This window comes from Xiphias gladius, chromosome 6 (assembly GCF_016859285.1).
Source record: "Xiphias gladius isolate SHS-SW01 ecotype Sanya breed wild chromosome 6, ASM1685928v1, whole genome shotgun sequence".
In the NCBI taxonomy this organism is placed as follows: domain Eukaryota; kingdom Metazoa; phylum Chordata; class Actinopteri; order Istiophoriformes; family Xiphiidae; genus Xiphias; species Xiphias gladius.
The window spans coordinates 6,901,239-6,922,715 of record NC_053405.1 but is presented as its reverse complement, the minus strand read 5'-3'; the positions used below and the strand labels follow the sequence as shown (position 1 = coordinate 6,922,715).

Here is a 21,477-nt window from a genome sequence, read left to right as displayed (position 1 = left end):
AAATAAATAAGTTGTAATGCAAATTCATGAGATTTTATTTCTCCATTGTCAGACGGTATCAATATAAAAGCTAAAATAACATTTCTTTTTTTTCCCTCACTAGTTAATCACCTGTGAAAATCCCATTTCAGTTCATGGAAATAATGCTCCACCCATACAACCTTTAACGATGTAAAATTGATAGTCTTTAAGTCTTAAAAGCAGTATCTGGAAGCAGAGTCTATAAATGGCTCCACTAGTCATTAGTGTAGCAGTAGAAATGATGTGAACCTTTTTTTTCCCAGGAGAGGATTTGCTATTTGACCCTCTGTGATGAGTTATTGCTGGAGAGGCCTGCGGTCAGTTCAAACCAAGGTGTTCTCTTAAAGCAGAACAGGCCATGCAATGTTCCACTGTGCCCAGCTGCAGAACATCTGAGACAGGTCCACAGAAGGTCTCTTGTCCATCATCATAAAGCAGAAATCCCTTCATTTTTGCTCAGGTCCTTGAATTACAGTACTCTTATTCCAAGCAGATGAACGACTTGATGCAAGCCTCCAAGGCAGACAGACATCATTGGTACCAAGGTCTCTGATAAAAGCAGTAAGCAGGGGTCATAAAAAAAAAAAGGTAGTGACTACCCATTGACCCCGTCTGTGATCTTAAAAACAAGTCCATAAATTTTGAAAAGCTAAATTTCCCATGATTTCACTGTCAAAGTAACCAGTTCTGTATTATGAGACCTTAATTCCTTATAGCAGTCCTTGTATTCTTGGCAGTCTGACAGGAATGTTATCAATCCCAAAAGGCAGGAATCAAGGGCCACGTGGCTTACAAAAAAATAAAATCTTGACTTGAGGAGAAAAAAAGAAAAGCTTGGTTATTTCATCTGGTATCCTGAGATAACATGACAAATGACTCCATGGAGTCAGTCTGGTTTGGATTGCACAATGCCAGAGGGCGGCAGCACTCGCTGCTCTTCCATCCTGTTGGACTGTGAACGCAGGATGAGACTGAAAAAATCTTCATCTGGAACAGTTTTTCCCTTATTTGTAGAAGGTGGAGCAGCACACCTCTGGTCGTTCAGTCTGGAGCCCTAAAACATTGTAGCGAGAGACAGCACAGTTCCATTAGCTGATTTTGTTGAGGCTGGTACAAGTAGCCATGTATGGATAGGGCTGAAATGGCAAATTGACCGACCGAAAAATCAATGGGAACTTTAATAATCAATTAACTGTAATTTATCAGGCAAAAATGCCTAAAATTCACTGGTTTCAGCTTCTCAAATGTGAAGGTTCTTGGCTTTTTATATCACTGTAAATGGAATATATTTGGGTTTTGCACCGTTGGCTGGACAAAACATTTCGAAGATGTCAACTGTGGCTTTGACAATTGCCATGAGCAGTTCTCGCAGTATTCTGGCAATTTATAGACTACATGATATTGAAAATAATCATTAGTTGCACCCCTAGATCACTGACAATTCAAGCTCAGTTATTCCCTTGAAGACAGAAAGAAAAGCACGCACACAAGGTATTACAATTTTTCCTTAGTTGACATAATAGTTAACATCCATCTAGAATTTTTTTTATTTATGAGACTTCAAAAAGTGTAGTACCTCAAAATCTTAAATCGAATGAGGTCCGTTGCTTGTACACTTTTTGCATTGAAATGCTTATGCTTATATGGTTGTAATACAACTGAATTTAATAAAAACCTCCATAGTTGAAACTAAGGTATGAAAAGCTTAAAGTGAAATTTATACCACTATGCAGAAAATGTAAGCATCCATCTGAAACAGAATCTTGATGATCAAACCTTTGAGCGAATGAGCACTTCACTCAGGGTAAAGCCAATTGTTTTCCCATCACGCACGGAGCTTCTGAGGCAAGTTTAGAGCAGCTGCAGCACCTGGCTCTGTCAACTGCAGCTGCTTGATCTCATGAGATCATCGATGGCCATGTCGACGTGACACCTCAGCAAGTCATGTATTATACTGAGCCAGACGGTGATCAATGGTGACTGATTCTGTGCAGGCCCTGTTCATCTGAGACCGGCCGACTGTCATAATATACCAATGACACATTCGGAGTTTTGAGGTACTGTATTTTTTGTGATTTTCCTGTAACCCCTCAGGACTGAGTCAAAAACACACACACAGAAAAATGTGTGGGTCTCAGGTCAGGAACAAAGTATAGTGTTTCCTTCCAACTTCCCACTGTCTAAACTAAAAAAAAAAAAAAAAAATTTACAATGGATGGATTGATTGCTCTCCAGAAAAGCATCTATGACTTTCAAAAAGTGGTATGAGGGAATGTAGGGAAAGCCTAATTTTACAGGGATGTAATTTCTAAATAGTTTCCCTAATATTTCCCAAGAAATTTCCTGGAAAGAACCATGTAATGTGGTACTAATTACAGGGAAAATAGAGACAGGGTTCAATTGGTGCACTTCCAAGAAATTAATTTCTAGTGTAACCTTGAGTCGTTTAGTCAGTGCACAGCAGATCCTATCAGCATGGAAAAATGTAAAATCTGTCCACAGGGATGCATACAGGGAAAATAAAATTTCTAATAAAGACTAAATGTAAATAAATTTAGCTTTTAATGGCTCCGCTCTTCAAATGAAATTTTTATTTCTCCCCATAAATAGTAAACTATAGTTCTTTCCAGGAGACCTCTTGGAAATTACAGAACGGTGAAACAAGCGTTACTAAAACCTTTATGTATAATGTTGGAAACCTTATTTGCTATGGGCACTGTGAGGTCTATATTGAAATTGGAATTAAGTAATATACTAGATTTCTTTTTTCTCACCTGGCACTTAACTAGCATGTCGAAGAAGACATCGTCCCCTTCAGGCTGCTCAGCACTGGCCTCTAGGCAACTGTACAGGGAGGGTGTGTGGGGGGTATCTGTACTGGAGACCGGGTCTGGGAGGAAGAAACCAGCATTAGTCACAATGTGAGTGATATTGACCGAGACGACGAAACTGAGGACTGCCTCGTCTTATTTCATCACCTTGCGTGGGGACTTGATCTGTGCTGGAGGTGGAGGGTGTACGAGGCAGGCTGGAGGCGCTGAGACGTAAGCCAGGAAAATGGCTCAAGCTGACTCGCTGGTCGTCCAGACGACGGGCCTGGGAGCTGGCCAGCAGCTCCAGGAAATGACCAGGATCCTGCGATGGTGTTTCGCATTCTGAAATAGCTAGAAACAAAGATAATTATTATCTGTGGGTGATTCGTAACAAATGGAAAATGGTGGATTGTGCTTTGAACAGTTATTTGTTCCTTTTTCTCCTCTACCCAGCTTTTCATTTTGATTTTGTAGAAGGTAAATGCAGGAAAAAGAGAGAGTTTGATAAGGATGAGATGTTCTGGTTTACAGTTCTTCTATGAAACTTAAAGCAAACCTCCACCCAAAATCTACCCTTTCAGCATCAAACATTCCCCACAGACTTGAAAGCTGGAATTGTAGTTTTGTCCTTCATGCAGCACAAAAGGCTGTGATAAGCTTAGATTCATGGCTATTAGAGAAAAGTACAATAGTAACACGTTTTCCGGATGAACAAAAAGTATCAAAAAGGTCCATCGAAGCTGTTGTGCTCAGTGAAGGATGAAACCGCAAAAACTTTTACATGAATTTCCCAAGGCTGGAAGGGCTGAGTAATACGCAGAAGTTTTTGTGCGGAGTATCCCTTTAAGTCATCTTCACAACATTGAATAATATGTAAAGGACACATTTGTGGACAAGCTGCATTCACACCATAGAGGGGCGGTGTTAGTATCGCCCTCTACTGGAAACTGATTGGCCATCCCACCTGATCCTCAATATGATAAGTCATTTGGCTTGTCATTAATGAAATAAGGATATGAAGTAAACTGAGAAAAGTAAGTGCAGTTTCTTTTGCATGTGAAAAACAAGTCTGAAAATTGCACTGTTGCGTGAATATGGTGTGAACACAGACGAAAACACAAGGCACTGACTCACATTTCCTTTCAGCTACAGGTGGGGTGGAGGAGGGGGAGGAATGGGCAGGGAGATGGCTCTGGCCATCCATTAGAGAGCACCTTTGGTCGTCTATTCTGTTGCCCTGGAAACGAGAGAGGAGGTCGAAAAAGCTGTCCTCTCCAATAGTGTCCCGTGATCCTGGCTACAGTGTTTAAAAAACACAAAACATAAAAAACCCCAACACAACACCCCTGTAAAACATAGACCTTCTTCAGATAATTAAGGTAATCAAAGTAGTTGACATTCTTTAAATTAAAACAATCAAAATACAGAGAAAACAAAAACAGCACGGACATATTTCAAAAACCTCTTTAAAGGGGTAAATTTGTCTATTTTCACACTGCTGAAAAATCCAAATATGTCACATTGTGCTCGTGGATATTCTGTTGGGCAATTTTCAGTTTCTCTGACTTTTTATAGACCAAATGAATAAAAGAATAATTGCTACATTAACCAAGAATTAAAATTTGTTAATTACTAATTAGTTTCAGTCCTATTTAAATTAAATTAATTTAGATTACCTTACTCACTTTCAGCAACTAAATCAAAATAATATACGACTTATCACAAGACTGCAATAAATTCTCCAAAACAGACAGTTAGTGGAAAGTGCAGTACATCTCAGCTGTATCCCTTCGTTTGGAAAGGTTTTAAATGAAATTAGAAAAAAAAAAAATTAAATTGAAACTTTCAAAAGGGTAAAAGGTGAAAGCTGAACTTTGCTGTGTTATTTCTAAAAGGTATCTATTTCAATTGCACTTTTTACATACGGGCCAGTCAGGTCAACCATTTTCATCACCGGCGTATAGTTTGGAATGCAACATTTTTTGAAGAGGCATTTTCATTTGATAAAAATGATTAATGTTGAGACTGACTTAACATTTTTTTTTGGAATACATGCAGAAACGATTATCCCACATTTCCACACCACATTATCTCCTTCCACAGTCGTAATACTATATGTTTGGGTTTAGGCTGCGTCATAAGATTTTCAATTTTAAAATTTAACTTGAGGGTGAATCATCATTGCCCATAAGCCTTTTGTGGGCCAGGGATGTTATGAGTAGGCAAGAAAATGTACTATATTTAGAAATACCTTAAGAGACACTGGTGTGTCCAGCTCTGGAGCGGTTTGCTTGGTGCGGTTTTCATGTTGGTCTTTAAAAGATGATTTGTTCTTTTGCTTCTTGCTTCTCAGCCGGTGGAAGAGGAAGAGCTTAGTGGAAGCCTTGATTATGTTGTTTTTTGAAGACCCAGGGAAAACATCCTCCTCCCAGTCCTGTACATTAAAAGGTGCATACAGATTAATAATTTTAACTGAACATCACTGAGAGATTCATGTTAGAGGTCTAGTCTTGTCTTTTAACCATTGTTAATACTAAAGGCTGGGTGAACAGGCTCTTGGGGTGAAGGGAAATTTGTTATTTTAAAAACAACAAAAAACTATAAATATCTATGAAAACATCTGCTTAATTTGGCCTACATGTCCCTGAAACCATAGCAAATGGTTAATTTAATTGGTTTTACATTGTTAAAAATCAAGAAAGTTGCTACTGTATGCACCAAATTCAGGAAAGCTGATCCATTTGAATATGGATCCGTTTGAATGAGCATCAATCATTTGGCGCTTTAGTCCACTTTCACTTGTCAAGAAAAATGAACCATGTCCTTTTCCTCATAAATTCATTGCCTAGAAAATATGAAAATGTTAATTTTTCATAAAAACTGGAGTAACTGGAGCTTACAGAAAGTTTTGTATGTTACAAGCTAGATACTTATTTCAAATACAAACTGGGGAAATGTTGGATATGTGTATGCAAATTAAATAGTTCAACCATTTGATTTGTTCATCGGTTTTTGAAATCAAAGTGAGCGACTTCCACTGGGTGGCAATGCATTAGAGTAAAAAACAAATACACTGCCCACGTCGCATCGTAAGTGTTTCTGCCCTTTGATGTAATTTTACACAGTACATACTGGATGTTCTGGTGAATCTCCAGTTTGACTTTTGTCAGGACTTGGATTCAGTTGCAGGTTCTCTGCACTGCCTTTATTGCTCGATGGAGAGTTCAACACTGAAACAAAGACAAAAAAATTCAACGGTGGGGCTACATTTTTTAAAATATTTATACAGCACTTTTACAACTTGCAAGTGCTTGCTCATATATTGTAAATACATTGTAAAGAGTACGGTCTAGACCTGCTCTATATGAAAAGTGCCCGGAGACTTAGATTTATTTGTAAAGCGCCAAATAATAACATGACTTGACAACAATTATTTAACAAAGCATCACAGCAGGGAATTTTCTGGACATTGGAAAACAGATTTTCCACAGCACAGAATTTTAAATCTCTGAATGTGTGCTTTAAGAGAATTAAGAGAATTTTTTTTTTTTTTTTAGCAAACATGCTGTTAAAAATGCAGTTACACAGATTTACAAGTGTAATGACTTAAGCCGACACATTCTCAAATGGATTTGTCAGTATCATGAAAAAAAAAAAGACTACTCTTGAGTGGAAATTTACCTGGGAGGTTTGGGTAACCCTGGAAGCTTACTGGCAGAGAGGAGCTATTAGTATTTGTGTTGCCGAAGATGTTAGGATGGATGTTGGAGTTGGATTTCAGGCCTACAACCAGCCGTAGGTCCGACAAGTTCATCCTGGCTGTGACCTCGCTGCTTTTGTCCCCAGTCTGCACCATTGACAACATCATCAAGTTAATGTAAACACATAATTTAAGCAAAAAACAAAGACAAAGCATACTATTGTTAAGTGGGATTCTTTTTGAACTGGCTTTGTAACTTTACATCCATAAAAATCTGAAATGCTTGCACACACACGGAAGCTGAATACCAAGAAGAATTAGTGTTATTCCCTGCTGTTCACCGTACAGCCAGCAGATGGAGTTGTGGCCCGAAGGCAGCTACTGATTGGACTCTGAGGGAGGACGTAAACAGTCACCTCTTTGGCAATTTCCAGATGTTTCTCAGCGAAAAACATGGCTTGCTCATGATTCCCCAGGGCGGTGTGGGCATTTCCTAGACTCCAGTAAGCTCTTCCTTCACCAACTCTGCAGTGACACACAGAGGAAAACAGGCTGAGCGGCTCCAGTTGCGATTACGCAAGAATGGGTAGGAAATTCACCACACTATCCCATAGTACAATCAGAAAAACCCGGGATTATACTCATATATATTTCACAATGATCAAAAGTCCATATTATTTTATATAAGACACCCATGTGTTTTACTTACAGGACAGATATTTGTAGGATTAAATAGACACTTTCAAAACCAAAAATCAGAACTCTCCCTCTGTCCCTCCTATTACTTCCCACTCTATGCCTTTTATGTGACTTTAACGACAAAATTAAGGCTTAAATTTATTCTAAAAGAAATCGTACTTCCCTTACTTACGACTATAAAAATAGAGAAGTAAGCCTACATTAAATATTAGCATTGCTTTTTTAGCAGAGCTGTAGTAAAAGAGAAACCTATACACACTGACTTCCTCTATAAAGTGATAAAAAAAAGTTTTTCATGGTTATATATATCTTGTGTCTTCAGTTTATACATGCTATCGTCCCAACTAACTATATCTGCCTTTGTGAGCAGCCTTTAACATGACATTAAATACTGTCAATCTTTTTTTTGTGTGTGACTTTGTCTGCTAACACCAAATTTTAGCAAATGGTTAGTTCACTGGCCACCTACATTCAAACTGTACATGCACATTATACTTCAAAAGCTAATTTGGTAGGACATTACATGGCTTTTATGGCTGATACCTGTCGTTGAGGTCCTGAGCAATGACCAGATGTTTGAGGTGGTAATCAATGGCTCTCTCATAGTCCTGCAGTAGTGTGTAGGTGTTGCCCAGACTGTAACAGGCCTGGGCCTCCACTGCTCTGTCCTTCAAAAGCCTGGCCAGCTGCAGAGTTCTCCTGAGGGCGAAACAAAAGAGGAGGAAGAAGGTCAAAGAATGTCTAGGGTGGCTGCAGAAGAATGATAGTTATCTGCCCTTTTTCCAAGGGATTCTTGGAAAAAATGCTGGAGTAAAGGAATAAAAATTGTTGATCTTAATCAGTCACTGCTTCTAAACAACTACATATCTGCACAAGTCTGTGGTTGCTATAAATTACTGTATTGTATTCAAACCTTTCTGTTTCTCTTATTCGTGTGACCAAAACAGTATCACCTTTATTTCAAGTCTGCCTAATTATTATTTAAAAGCAGTAGAAAAACTTAAAAAAATGGTTTGTTTCACACCATTATGTAGTAGTAAGCATAGGGGGCCTTAACGTAAATTATTGCCGACAAAACTCAGCTGGTGTGATCAATCAATTTCCCAGTGCAGAAATGTAGTCTGACTTCTCTTCTGTAATTGATTTATGGTTGTATAGTCTTTAGTGTAATTAAATGTTCTTGCTTATGTCACTGAATCAGTTAAGGTACACAGAAGACAGAGAGCCATTTCATTATCAATGTTTAAATGGTGATGAAACGAAAATCAACATCATCATCATCAGCACGCTTGTTTCAGGTCCAAATACCATTATCACCTAGAAAGCTATCTGCAAGTAACCATTGTGAGGTAAGGGAGGCCTTGAGCCTCAGATTTACTCACTTGTAATGACCAGCCGCCACTTCAAACTGCCTGAGGAATATGTGAGCATTGCCGAGGTTACAATGGGCCCTCCTCTCCGCAGACCTATCCCCAAATTCTTTAGCGATCAGAAGCCGCTACCAAACAAGACAAACAGAAGCTGCACATTACTGTCAATAAGCTCAGGATTAACAGGAAATGCTTTGAGGTAATCAAGATTGGGAACAGAGTCATGAGACAAGATATAATAAAAAGTTATATAGATATAAACTCTTATATTGTTGAATGGGTCTCAAAGCTCTGTGGGGGGGGTGGGTAAAAAAAAATAATTAAAAAATAGGCGTGCAAGCCAATGTGAAGCACGTGCTGCATACGCGACACAAAAGTATGTCTTGTACTTTTGTTTGCCACCTACCTTTTCATGTGCAGCTACTGCAGTTTGAAAGTCACCCAGCAGATAGTAAGTATTACCAAGGTTCCCATAGGTACGACCCTGGGCTGCCCGATCACCTAACTCCTTCACCAGGTACAGGTTTGCTCTTAGTGAAAAAAAAAAAAGAAAGAAACAACAATGAGATGCTCAACTGTTGTGGCACATTTACATATGAACATGAACATGTTCAGAGAAAAATAAGTCTATTGTCACATTTTCAGGATGATTTTTCAGGCTATGGAAGAGCTCACAACAACATACTTTTCCTTTTGTTTCCATGTGATGAATTAACTAGTCTATATTATATATTCTATAGACTTTGATAAATTAATCTTAACTAAAAAGGTACTCTAGTAATGGGATGGAGTTTGTTTGGTTGTCACTTAAGTATGAAATTGTGACCGATTTTGGTCAGCCGTCTGAAAACCAGACCTAAAACAGTGAAAGATCAAGGCCTTCCACAGAACAGAGAAAGGGGTTAGATAGATATATAGATATATATATATAGATATATATATATAAAAAACCCCTTTCTCTGTTCTAAGATGATCTTTGGAACTACCTGATAGCACCTGACCAATGTTAAGTACTAAGGTCATGGGATGAAATCTGCAGCAACTCCACGACAACTGAGCTAAGACTGTAATATGAGGTTAAAAGCTCCAGAAAAGCACATAATAGGACTATGTGTTGAGATTATTTGGTCAAAGTACCAGTTACGAGGTCAACGTTGAACTTTTACATTCAATATTACACACTCACCAAGCACCTCATTAGGAACACTACACATGCTTATTCATGCAGTTATCCAAATCAGCCAATCATGTGGCAGCAGGGCAATACATAAAAATCAGTTTATGTTCACATCAAACTTCAGAATGGGGAAAAAAAAAAAAAAAAAAAAAGTGATCTCCGCAACTTTGACCACTGAATGATTGTTGATGCCAGACCAGCTGGTCTGGGTATTTTTGAAACTGCTGATCTCCTGGGATTTTCACACAAAACAGTCTCTGGAGTTTACTCAGAATGGTACAAAATACATTCAGCGGCACTTCTGCAGACAGAAACGCCTTGTTGATGAGAGAGGTCAGAGGAAAAATGACCAGACTGGACACTTAACCACTCTTTAAAACTGTGGTGAGTAGAAAAGCATCTGAAAATGCAAAACACATTGAACCTTTAGACGGATGGGCTACAACAGCAGAAGACCACGTTGGGTTCCACTCCTTTCAGCCAAGAACTGAAATCTGAGGCTGCAGTGGGCACAGTCTCACCAAAACTGGACAGTTGAAGACTGGAAAAATGGAGCCTGGTCTGATGAATCTGGATTTCTGCTGAGGCACGCAGACGGTAGGGTCAGCATGAATCCATGAACCCAACTCGCCTTGTTGTAACAGTTAAGGTTGTTGGTGGTTGTGTAAAGGTGTTGGGAATGTTTTCTTGGCACAGTTTGGACCCATTAACACCAATCACTCATGGTTTTAATTCCACAGCCTATCGGAGTATTGTTGCTGACCCTGTGCAGACCTTTATGGCCACAATCTACCATCTTCTAATGGCTACCTCCAGCAGGATAATGCACCATGTCACAAAGCAAAAGTAATCTCAAACTGGTTTCATGAACATGACAGTGAGTTCAGTGAGTGTATTGGATATACTCTATAATATTACAATGGCAATATGTCGAAGGCAGCACAATATCCGAACATTTTTAATAGCAGTAGTTCCTTTTTCAAAATTTTATCTACAGGCTGACTTGAATCAAAAGACAACTTTATAAACAACCTTTTGTAACCACTGCTTCAATGTAAAAGCTTAGGAGGCCAAGGTTTGCTTTTAAAACTTGGAGCATATCAGTGTTAATATTATAAAGCATCCAACTAGCTCATTTAGAGAATGTTACAATTCATATCTAGAGCATTTGGCCAACACTGAATATTAAACAACTTACAAGATCAAACCTGTAACAGCTGAAGCACTGGCACTATCATCATTAGTTCATCTGAATCATTCATCAGGGCTTTCAAATTAAAATAAAAACAACAATTAAGTCAATGTTTAGAAATAAAACAGTGATATCAACTCACTCATAGTACTGTGCAGCTTTCCTCAGGGCTATCCTGGCCTCCTCTGGGAACTCTCCTGGCTCTGCTCCAGTCCAGCAGATGCTCTTGCCCTTGGCGTGGTAAACATTCCCGAAATTATACAGTGCTCGAGCCTGCCCAACCTACAGCACGCACACCAGATTTTCACAGATGGAAACCACAATGACCACTGTTGTAATTATATACTTAAAATACACTGACACCAGACTTGCTTGTTTGCATGGGGGCTAGCACACCAATTTAGATGTTGGTACGCCAGAGCTCGGCAGTCATCATGCATACCCAAAACTGTTCTGTGGCTGCAGAGCATGTTATGTTGTATGACTTGAAAACAAATGTGGATCCATTTATTCTAATCAAAGTAAATGGACCTGTTAGTCACTGACTGAACTTTTTATTTACAGAACAGAGAAGAATATTTTATTCTCAGTTTGCTACGATAAAAGGACTGAAGGAATGTTTTGCTTATACCTAAATAACTATGTTATAGTTCTAAAATATCACTTAAATATGAACCACCTTATCATATACGGCTCTCGTGATTTCCAAATGTCTTTGGCAACAGACCGCTGCTTCATCATACCGGCCTAAAAGCTTTAATGTGTTTCCAAGGTTGCCACTGGCTTTAGCCTCACCAAGTTCATCTCCAATGGTTCTGGGATTGCAAAGGGAAAAAAAAACATTGGGAAATAATTAAGACTGGAATATCAGTGGATTACTGAAGTGTCTTGGTATGAAAACACGAGGTAAAAACATAATTTACAACTGCAAGCAGCAATATAGTAGAGTCCTGTCATACAATTGAATCATGGGGGGGGGGGTAGTGTTTACAAAGGTTTTAGCATTTTTTCAGAATACTGTTAGAGTTTAATCTTAAATTATTCCTGTTGGACCCACATAAAACTTATGTGCTCGAACACTAGCCCAGGTTAAAAATCTCATCAGCAGGAAACAAGTATTTCTCAATTTTGGCAAATACAACGTCTTAAAAAAGGAAGATATGGTTTTGGCACAAGTTACTATTAAGGTTGTGAAACTGTTTACCTGGTAAGTGTTAGGTCATGCCGATGGTACTCCAGGGCTTTATTATACTCTTGTAGGTGAAAGTAGGCATTTCCCAGCTGGCTGTAGATGGCGCTGAGGATTTGAAGGTCCTCTGTTCCAACCTGGATGGCAGACTCAAAGAACGACACGCCGGCGCGATAGTCACACGACTTACAGAGCCGCTCACCTTCCAGAGCCAGGTCCAGACATGATGACTCCATCCTGGAGGGAAGTGGGATCTATGTTAGAACTGATGTGAACTCTCTCTTGTGATCTCATGAAAACCTCTTAAGTACTTATATCAGGAGGATTCCAAAAACAACTTGTGAAATCCTAGGGGGATAGAGTAAAATCAATAAATGAAATGAGGCAAAATATTCAATTAAAGGAGCTGAATTCTACCCCTAAATTAGTACACCCAGAGGAAGGGCCTTTTGTGTTTGTTACTCTGTTAAGCCAGCTGCACACAGACACAATATAGGAGCCAAAAGACCTGGAATACCATACTAGGCTGCAATGTCACAAGTAGCTTCAATCCCTATGGGTATATGTCACAGCCACAACTCTTTTTCTAAGACCTCTCAATTAAAAATTCTCCTAATCTGTGAGAACTAAAGCTGCAACTAGTGATTATTTTCACTGTTGATTAAGCTATGAATTATTTTCTAGAATAATCGATTGGTTGTTTGGTCAATAAAATGTCAGAAAACGGTGAATAAAGTCAATCCCGGTGTGGTGTCTTTAAATGTCTTGTTTTGTCTGATAAAAGGTCCAAAACCCAAACATATTGAGTTTACGATCACAGAAGACTAAGGAAACCAAAAAATTCATTAAAAAAAGAAAGAAAAAAAAAAAAGCTCAAAACAATAAATCAAGTATGAAAATAATTATTGATTATTTTTTTGTTGATCAACGAATCAATTAGTTGAGTAATTATTGCAGCTCTGATGAGGATAGGCGAAGAAGTGAGGCAGGGTGAAGATTTAAGGCAATGGAAACTGGGACCATTTTGATTTTCAGCTCCGAATTTACAGGTTCACCAAAAACAGGAACCAGGGAATATTTGTGAAAAAAGAAAAAAAAAATGAATTGGCTGAATTACTTAAAAGACTACACCATTATCGATGAATTATCTAATTGTTTCAGCACAATTTTAATCAACAATCTACAATCGTATTGTATTATTAATAATCAGAAAAACGCTGTGAATGAATTGACACGGGTGTCTTCTGTCTTGATTTAGCCAATAAATCGAAAGTTAAATCACTTGAATCAATGATTACATGAGCTACTCTCAAGCCTCAATGAGGAGATACTTTCTGACAATTGCAATATAAACATACAACTGATAGAAACACAGCAAATGTCAAGTAGAGAGAAGTCCAGACACTGTGAAAGCAGAGACAGCACCTATAAATCCAAAATAGGACGGAGCCTTTCTTGTCTGTCGTGAGCTCTGAGGCCTAAAAATTTCAAATTAACCCTGGAATGAAAGGAAGTTAACCACGAAGACAAAGCACACTCAGATGCGCATGTGGTAAGGACTACGATTTTATGACCCAGACAGTCCATACCCTTCATAAGAAATAAGATCAACCCTTTACGTCAGCTCCAAACCACTGGTAATAAAAAAATATATAATAAAATTTACAAAAAAGAAACATGAGTGAAACGATGAGATTACATCATCAGATTGTAAAACAAATCCAGTCGTGCATCGATTCAGGAGCATTCACATTTACAGGAATTTGAATAAGGAAAATGACCTAATGAGGTTTTAAAGATAAAATGAAGTTTTAGCTTTACAATAGCTGACTGATCTCAAATTTGGAAAAAACATCACCCTACTTATTTATATTCAGACCCAGAAAAAGGCTATGTTTACAGAATTAAGTCTGTATTCTCCTAAACATAAAGAAATTAAAAATGCTAATGTTTTTGAGATATAATTTGAATGGTGTCCTGATTTTAGTTCAGAACACATGAAAAATAAACATTTGCCTGCATCTGCTTTCATTTGAATAATCACAGGTTTATGACTTGAGCTTTGTTGATGTCAAGCCTCCAAACAAGTAGTGGTTAGCATCTAACCCCTGATGGGTTGTGTGAGTGCTTCTTCTAAGCCTTGCCAGACTTTCAAGCCCGCCCTCAGAGGGGGGGAAACTTCTCCCGGGCAGCCAGCCCAAAACCCTCTACCGATGCTTTAGGTGATTGCGTTTCATGAATGTTGTTTCATATAATTCAAGTATTACAAAAATAAAAAAAGAATATTTTTTTGCTGATGTTGTGCTGCCTTAACTCACAGCTTTCAAAATTTAGAAGCTTTCTCGTCTCCATTCACCAGTAAACAAACCTTGGTGGCAAAGATAAAAGTATTTCTTCCTTCAAAAGTAAAAGTTGATGCAGAGACTTCAGAAACGTGGATTTAAAAAAAAAAACTACATAATTCAAAATACTGAGGTAGGTGCTCTTGGTGCTCAAAGCTTTTCTCTTGAGAGCTTTTCCATGAAAGTATGCAAGCATGTTATAAAGCCTAGGGATGAATGTGTCTGAATCTGCCACAACTATTAAACCTTTTAAAAGATTAAAATAAATTGTTTCCCATGTCCAGATTTACCTGCTTCCTGGGATCTAACTAGATATTTCAATCCTTCTGGTCAATGTGAAGAAGTGACATGCAAATGCCCAGGCTAACATACCTGTTGCCGCTCCCCGTTCTGATGCAGTCAAGACAGTTTGACAAGACGGACATTTCAAACTTCTTGACCTGGAGCAAACACAGCTCTTTCAGTTTAGCATCCTTTACCTTCTCTTCCTTCATGTGCTTCATATGGATACACATAACGCACACAGCCAATGTGTCCCGATCTCATAAGAATAAAGAGAACACGGCTCCCACGGCTCTGCTGCCTTCTCTAGAGCGCTCTGATAGCTTGTAGTAACAGCAAAACAAAGGACTTAATCCGCTCAGCGTTCACATCAACTTTAGCAGTCAGGTGTCAGGGTGAGAGACATTTTGTTTAGATGGACTCAGATTAACACCAGGTTGTTACGATGCGGAGACAAAAAGAGAGAGTGGTCAGCTGGGCTGCTATGAATAGCTGGCTGTTGTATTTCTCTATCACTTAGCCATTGGTAACCTGCATTTCTAAGCCACCTGATGGTGTGTGTCACTTCCAATTAGGCCAGACCTCAATGGTAATTATAGCCACTTTAAGTGGCTCCAGTGAACTCTAAGGCTATTTGCTCAACACCACAAAATAATCACTCAGTGACAGGCAGCCTAGATTGGTAGAAATTTCTTCTGTTGAAAATAAATCTTGATTAAAAATAATTTACCAGCATGACAATATATATTTTAATGAGATGGGTTATTCATTCTTGCATTTCCATAATTCTCAATAATTTCTTTTGGCAAATCCCACAGGAACATAATGTATGAGGGGGAAAAAATAAGCCAGAAATTAATTCAGTGCACAATCCTTTCTACAAAGCTTATAGTAACTCAGCTGCAGCCAATCCAGAGAAATCCCCTTGTCTGAATTAACTGAGAACTCTGGTCAATGTGCCCTCTAGGGGAAGAAACAATGTGTTGCCTCAGGACTGGTACAGGCCATGTGACATTAAAGCTGCCACCTCAACTGACCAAAAGCCAGGTCAGTTGTTATATAAACAGGGCAAATGTCGGGACTAACCCAACCTCAGTTAACACAAGTGTTTTAGACTATTTAAAAATGAGATAATCATGCTTTCTAAATGCATTTCCTCAGACAGCTACTCAAAGCACAGAGTCACCACTTTTGCTGGTGGCTGGGCACCAAAATTTCAAAACACACCTAACTCTAAATTTTCCAGCTCCTGTCTGGAAAAGATAAAGCTGTTAGTGCTTAAAACTGGACCAGCAGGTATCTGGTTATCAGATTGTGTCAGTAACCTGCAGACTAGTCCTTTACCCGTTTCTGAATGCAGAGAATGAAATTCATTCAGAGGAAAATATGCATGGTAAACATGACCTGACAGGGCTTGTATGCAATACCTAAAACTGCTACAGGGTAGTGCAAGGAATGACACCTCTATCCTTTACCTCACAAGGCTTTCTATAAACATATAACTGATATAACTTTGTCACCAATTAGACAGAAACCTACTGGTAATGCTTAACAATGTGATGGTAATCTGCATCGCTTCCGCAAAAATCTTTACCAGCACAGATATCATAACTTTAAATATAAATATCAGAAAAGGAAACAATCACGTAGTGGCTCGAGATTAGTGTCAGAGTGTAAAACATGACCACAGCCTGCGAACATGAAATATTTACACTGTGGTTAGTGAGGACCTCCTGTAGTCTACTCAGGATCATTCACCTTAGCCAATAAAGGTGTCATGTTACTGCCACAGAAAAACTTAAGAGAACACACTGTTGTTACGTATCCTCACATCTACATTGACACACACATGTATAAATATAACAATAAATGCAAGTACAGAAATATTAATGGATGTTTTTATAAATTCAAAATTTAAATATGGATTTAATATTGAATGATATTTGAAACAGTTATTTTTATTATCCTTATTAATGTGTCGATTATTTTCTCACTTATTTGGTTATTCAAATGTCTAAAAAAATGTCCATCACCATTTTCTCCAAAGCCCAAGTTGACAAATTAAGATGGTTTGTTTTGTCCAACCAGCAGTCCAAAATCCAAAGACATTCAGTTAACGATCACAGAAGACTTAAAAAAAACCAGACATTCACATTTGAGTAGCTGTGAGTCTAAGTTTTGGACATTCTGGTTAGAGCATTTACTACTGTGCACCATTATCAATTGATTATCAAAATTATTGCCAATGAACTTTCTCTATTGACTGACTGATGGGTTAATTATTTCAGCTCTTGTACATATCATACATACACACATAATATTCTCTTTCCAAATCCAGCTCAAGCATTTAGGCTCTTTGCTTTTACCAAAAAATATGATGCCAAACTATCTAGAAGAAATTATACTATATTACCCTTTGTGTCACACCTCACACATCAGACACTGTAAACATACAGCCTACCTCCGGCGGACATGGAGTAAATGCTCCCTGTCATGTGCACAGCGCAGAGAAATGCAGCCATACATGACAGTCAGCCCAGCAGTCCTAACGAACACAGCCAGAGGAAGAACATGATGGATCCCTGTCAACTGACAAGCTACGGGGAAATCAAACATTTAAAAAGAAGAAATCTACACAGTAACATATGTCAAAGTCATCTGGAAAGACTGACAACCGCCATGCATGGATTCCACCGAACAATGAGAGACTTCAGCCGCCACGCTTTCTCCGTCCCGCCTCTTATCTTGAAACTGGAGCTGGGGAGCAGCAGCAAACACTCACTGTCACTCATTGTCATGTGTTCTGCATATTCTAATTCTTTAGCAAAAACAAACAATCACTAGAGTAGTTTTGAGAGGATGCAGAAGGGAATGCACTTGAATCAGCTATGCTCTACAGCTTAATTGGTTCAACTGCAGCTCAAGCTGCCATAAATTATGTAGAATTATGTCAGTTCTTGAACAAAAATTATTAGTCAATTTATCAATTAGCTGATCAACAAAACATTTCTTCATATTAGACATTGAAAACATCACATTCAAAAAATGTTTCATCAGGAATGTAATTGTTTTAAACTTTCAAGTTTTATTTCTCTCGTGTCTGTTCTGTTGTGTTATGTGTGATTTTCTCTCGCTTCCATTTTCGCCAGTTCTCTCTTGTAAAAGAGATAATGTATCTCAAGATACTTTCCGGTTATATATACAAAGAATTCTGATGATCTGTGAATCATTTTAGTAACAAAAATTCCTAAAATTCACTTGTTTCACTTTCTAAAATGAAAATGAAATGAAATTCACTCCTATGACAGGTAATTGAATCTTTTGGGGTTTTGTCCTGTTGATCAAAAAAACCCAAAACTTTTAAATGTAAACTTTTTCTCCCCGTTAATTCACTATTTTATAGTCCCACTTTTATAGACTAAATGATTAAATTAACCGTGAAAATAATTGGCAGACTAATCAATAATGAAAATAACTGTTAGTTGCAGCCCTAGTCAGTTCCCACCTTTATTCAAGGCAATACCGGCAGTTTTCCTCATGTTTATTTTAGATTCAATGCATAACTTTTAACTGTAAAATACGTGGAATATACAGAACACATTACTAGGTAAGGTATTAACTTGCCATGTGGCTATTTTGCTGGAAGTATCCCTTTCAAAAAGAGCAGACTCTGGCTCATCACCAACGGGGCTTAGATGCACTGCTGCATTCAAATGGACTTTCACCTGCTGCCTCACATTAGCTTCACCAGCCTGCACCTGAAAACAATGCCGCAAGGCCTCAAGCTGTTTGTGTCCAAATTCCCACACCCGTGTCGAAACAGAAACTTAGCATTCAACAGCCCGAGCAACATTTTATCCACTCTGTGATTATGTGCCCACTGTGAGCTTTTTGGTTTGATCTCTTCTAGTCATACCACTGCACTGAGCTGTTGTGGATTATTTGTTCGCCTCTCTGCTGGCTTGAATGGGTCTATGCGCCTGTGATCTCACCCACTGGCTAAGTGTGTTTTTGGCCAAAAAACTCCACCGGACTGCTTGATTTTTTATTGACTGCATCATCTTCTGTGAATTCCAGACAGTGTATTGCGGGGGGGAACAAAAAAAAATAAATCCCAAGGGTGCGACTGCTTCCGATGTAGGGCCCACAAACACACCTTGTTCAAAGTCACTTAGATCCCCAGTCTAGCTTTTTGTAGTTTTTGTCAAACGGTAACCTCGATTATTGACCTGTCATGTTTTACTCCCCCCGCCCCCCCAGTGGTGCTTGAAACTTGGGTTGTAGCTATCAAAGTAAAGACAAAAAAAGGCAAAACATGCCATCGAAAATTACAGACACCTTTCTTTAACAGTTCACTTCACAGTGAAACAAATTTAATAGGAACTGAGGCATGCGACCATGCAAACAAGAAAGTGCAACCAAATACTTGCACCTTCACTTTTGATTTGATCTTTATACATCTAAATTGGTGTACATTTATTGTAAATATCATCTGTTTGTTGTAACACTTCTTAGTATAGACCTCTGAATTGCTGGGAGGAATGGTGTGTGGGGATTTTGTAAACAGGGTAGGAGTAATTATGAGTCATTCAGGATGTCTATAGGTCTAAACCAGAGCCCTGCGTTAACATGGCATTGACTGAGGCATGTCCGACACACAAGAGTGTCTGTGTATGCTTGCCACAAAAGTCTAAAATTTTGAAGGAAGCTCTGGTTTCCCAACAACACCAAAAGTTGGCACAGCACTGTTGTGCAAATTTATAGTTTCATTACAATCACCTTGCAAAATTACCATTACTTTACTTCTTTGGTACTTTAGTTGAAGGAAGTAACATATGTGGAAACTAAATATAAAAAATGTCCCACGATACAAGTACAAAACAACTCTTTGGAAGCTCTTTGCTCTGGGTTATTTAGTCACATATGCTCATGATAAAAGGCCCAGTCTGGCATCCCAAACCATAAGCATTTCAATATGAATACGCCCTACCAATCCATCTCCAACAAAGAGAGATGCTCTCTAAAGTGATAACCATCTTTTTTTTTTTAAAGAAAGCTTATGAGAAACCATCATTAGAGACTTAACCCTAACCCCGCATGGGAAAAGAGCCTCACAAGCAAATTTAAATGGAAAACTGAGCTGCAACACTGCAGCTATGGGCTAGGCAGTAATTACTGTCTCTCTAAGCCATCGGAGTGTGCCTCGTCCAGGAGTTAGAGCAGTATCACCAATCTGAGTCATCGCGTGAAAATGTAGAAGTACTGTAAAGCTACTCATTTACTGTAATAAATGACAGCAGATTTAAAAAGGGACTGAAATTAACTACCGGGCGGTTTAGGTCGAAAATACACTTCTGATCTGTGTGAGGCATCCAGACCCCTCAGGTCGTCTGGGACGGGTCTGCTTACTGGGGCTAAACATGGAGAACCGGGGAGACCTGCTCCAACTTCTCAGTTCTTTTAAATCAGAGCTTGAGACTTTTCTGCTTGCCACTGCACTTTATTACGCTAAGCTTGGGGTTACATATATTTTTATCCTCCACTTTTATCATTGATTCTATTTTAGCTTATTTTCTTCTTCTATTTCATTTATTTTACCGTTTTAAATACCATTTAAATGTTTTGTGTTTTTTTTTTAAATATTGTTTTGTCTGTCTTTTCTGAATGCCTTTCTTAAATCACTTTGAATTGCCTGGTTGTTACACAACTTTCCTTACTACTGTTGTGTGCCAGCAGTGTAATGTTGCTCTGATTCTTCCAAGGAAAAACAGGGAAGCGGCTAGCTGTTTAATTCCGATCAGTTGTTTTCAGTCAAGTCTGTTGATGACACAGCCTCGGTGGGAACTCGTGTCCTAGAAAGCTGGAAATGAGTCAGTTTAGCGTGAACATGCCATCACACGTTCGCTGCCTGACTGAACAATGAAGTGGGGAAACGCTTCGGGTCGTTTGACGTGGAGTCTAAGTCAACACGGCTAATGACCTGTTAGCTAAAAACGAAAGGCTTTCGGAAATTCAGTTTAAAGGGAAAAAAAAAAAGCTAGCTAAAGTAAAGGGGAAGCCCAGCGGCTAAGCAACCGGCGTAACGCCAGAACTTTTCAGGTATCCATTTCACCTACCTCAAACTGAAGTACGCGAGTACACCGCAGACATGGCTCCAGAGTCAGAAAAGATGTTCATCTGCTCAAAAACGTCTTAACGGATCTTTCGGCCCAGCTGTTTACAGCTCACTCCCCACTCCCTCGTCCTTCTGGAGGAGGATGACTCCGCCGTCTCGGGTGGGCGAGGCCACTTCTCGCCCTGAAAAGTCTGAGCGCAATGAGGATTGAAGCGCCGCTGCCTTCAAGCGCCGTCGGAAATGCCGGCGCCGCTACTTAAACGCGCCCGACCGAAGTGGTTAAACGCGGGCGTTATATGTGACGTTTATGGGACGGAGGAAAAATCAAGGCCCGTCGCTGACGGATCGAAGTTCGTGTTATATGCAGCAGCATGTGGCGAATGCCCCGAGTTCACACAGCGGCAATTACACGTCTTGAAGTGTCGGTTACATTTGAAGGTCTCTCCCGCCCCCTGCCGCAAGTATCGGCCCGGTGCTGCTCCGTTACTGCAATACACGTAAATAACAGCCCCCTGAGTCAAAACAAATACTCTGTTTTGTTTTTTAAAAAAAAAGTTCATGCGGAAGTAAGGCTGTG

The 21,477-nt window shown here is 39.0% G+C and overlaps 1 protein-coding gene across 2 annotated transcripts; it reads right to left on the bottom strand.

Annotated features, from left to right (window-relative positions):
- Positions 1-7: 7 nt before the first annotated feature.
- On the bottom strand, positions 8-21,227 carry LOC120790571 (G-protein-signaling modulator 2-like). 2 transcript variants are annotated; one of them, XM_040128249.1, is made up of 15 exons: positions 20,902-21,227; positions 12,177-12,398; positions 11,652-11,787; positions 11,115-11,254; positions 9,010-9,133; positions 8,616-8,731; positions 7,777-7,932; positions 6,951-7,059; positions 6,516-6,681; positions 5,967-6,064; positions 5,086-5,268; positions 3,969-4,131; positions 3,000-3,185; positions 2,796-2,911; positions 8-1,075 (listed from the first exon to the last, which is right to left on the bottom strand). In XM_040128249.1, exons 2-15 carry the CDS (start codon positions 12,395-12,397, stop codon positions 908-910), a joined length of 2,082 nt encoding a protein of 693 aa, XP_039984183.1. In that variant the 5' UTR covers position 12,398; positions 20,902-21,227; the 3' UTR covers positions 8-907. The 2 variants fall into 2 exon arrangements, with proteins under 2 accessions (XP_039984183.1, XP_039984184.1); XM_040128250.1 differs by having other exon boundaries at positions 3,969-4,071.
- Between the last annotated feature and the right edge of the window lie 250 nt (positions 21,228-21,477).

Bases quoted from the DNA above. Each gene is read 5' to 3' on its own strand.
- LOC120790571 (XM_040128249.1), bottom strand. From the start codon at position 12,397: ATGGAGTCATCATGTCTGGACCTGGCTCTGGAAGGTGAGCGGCTCTGT. The intron at 8,732-9,009 runs GTAGGTGGCAAA...CTTGTTTGGTAG, and splicing joins CAGTAGCTGCACATGAAAAG to CGGCTTCTGATCGCTAAAGA. The intron at 7,933-8,615 runs GTGAGTAAATCT...TTTCGCCCTCAG, and splicing joins GTGGCGGCTGGTCATTACAA to GAGAACTCTGCAGCTGGCCA.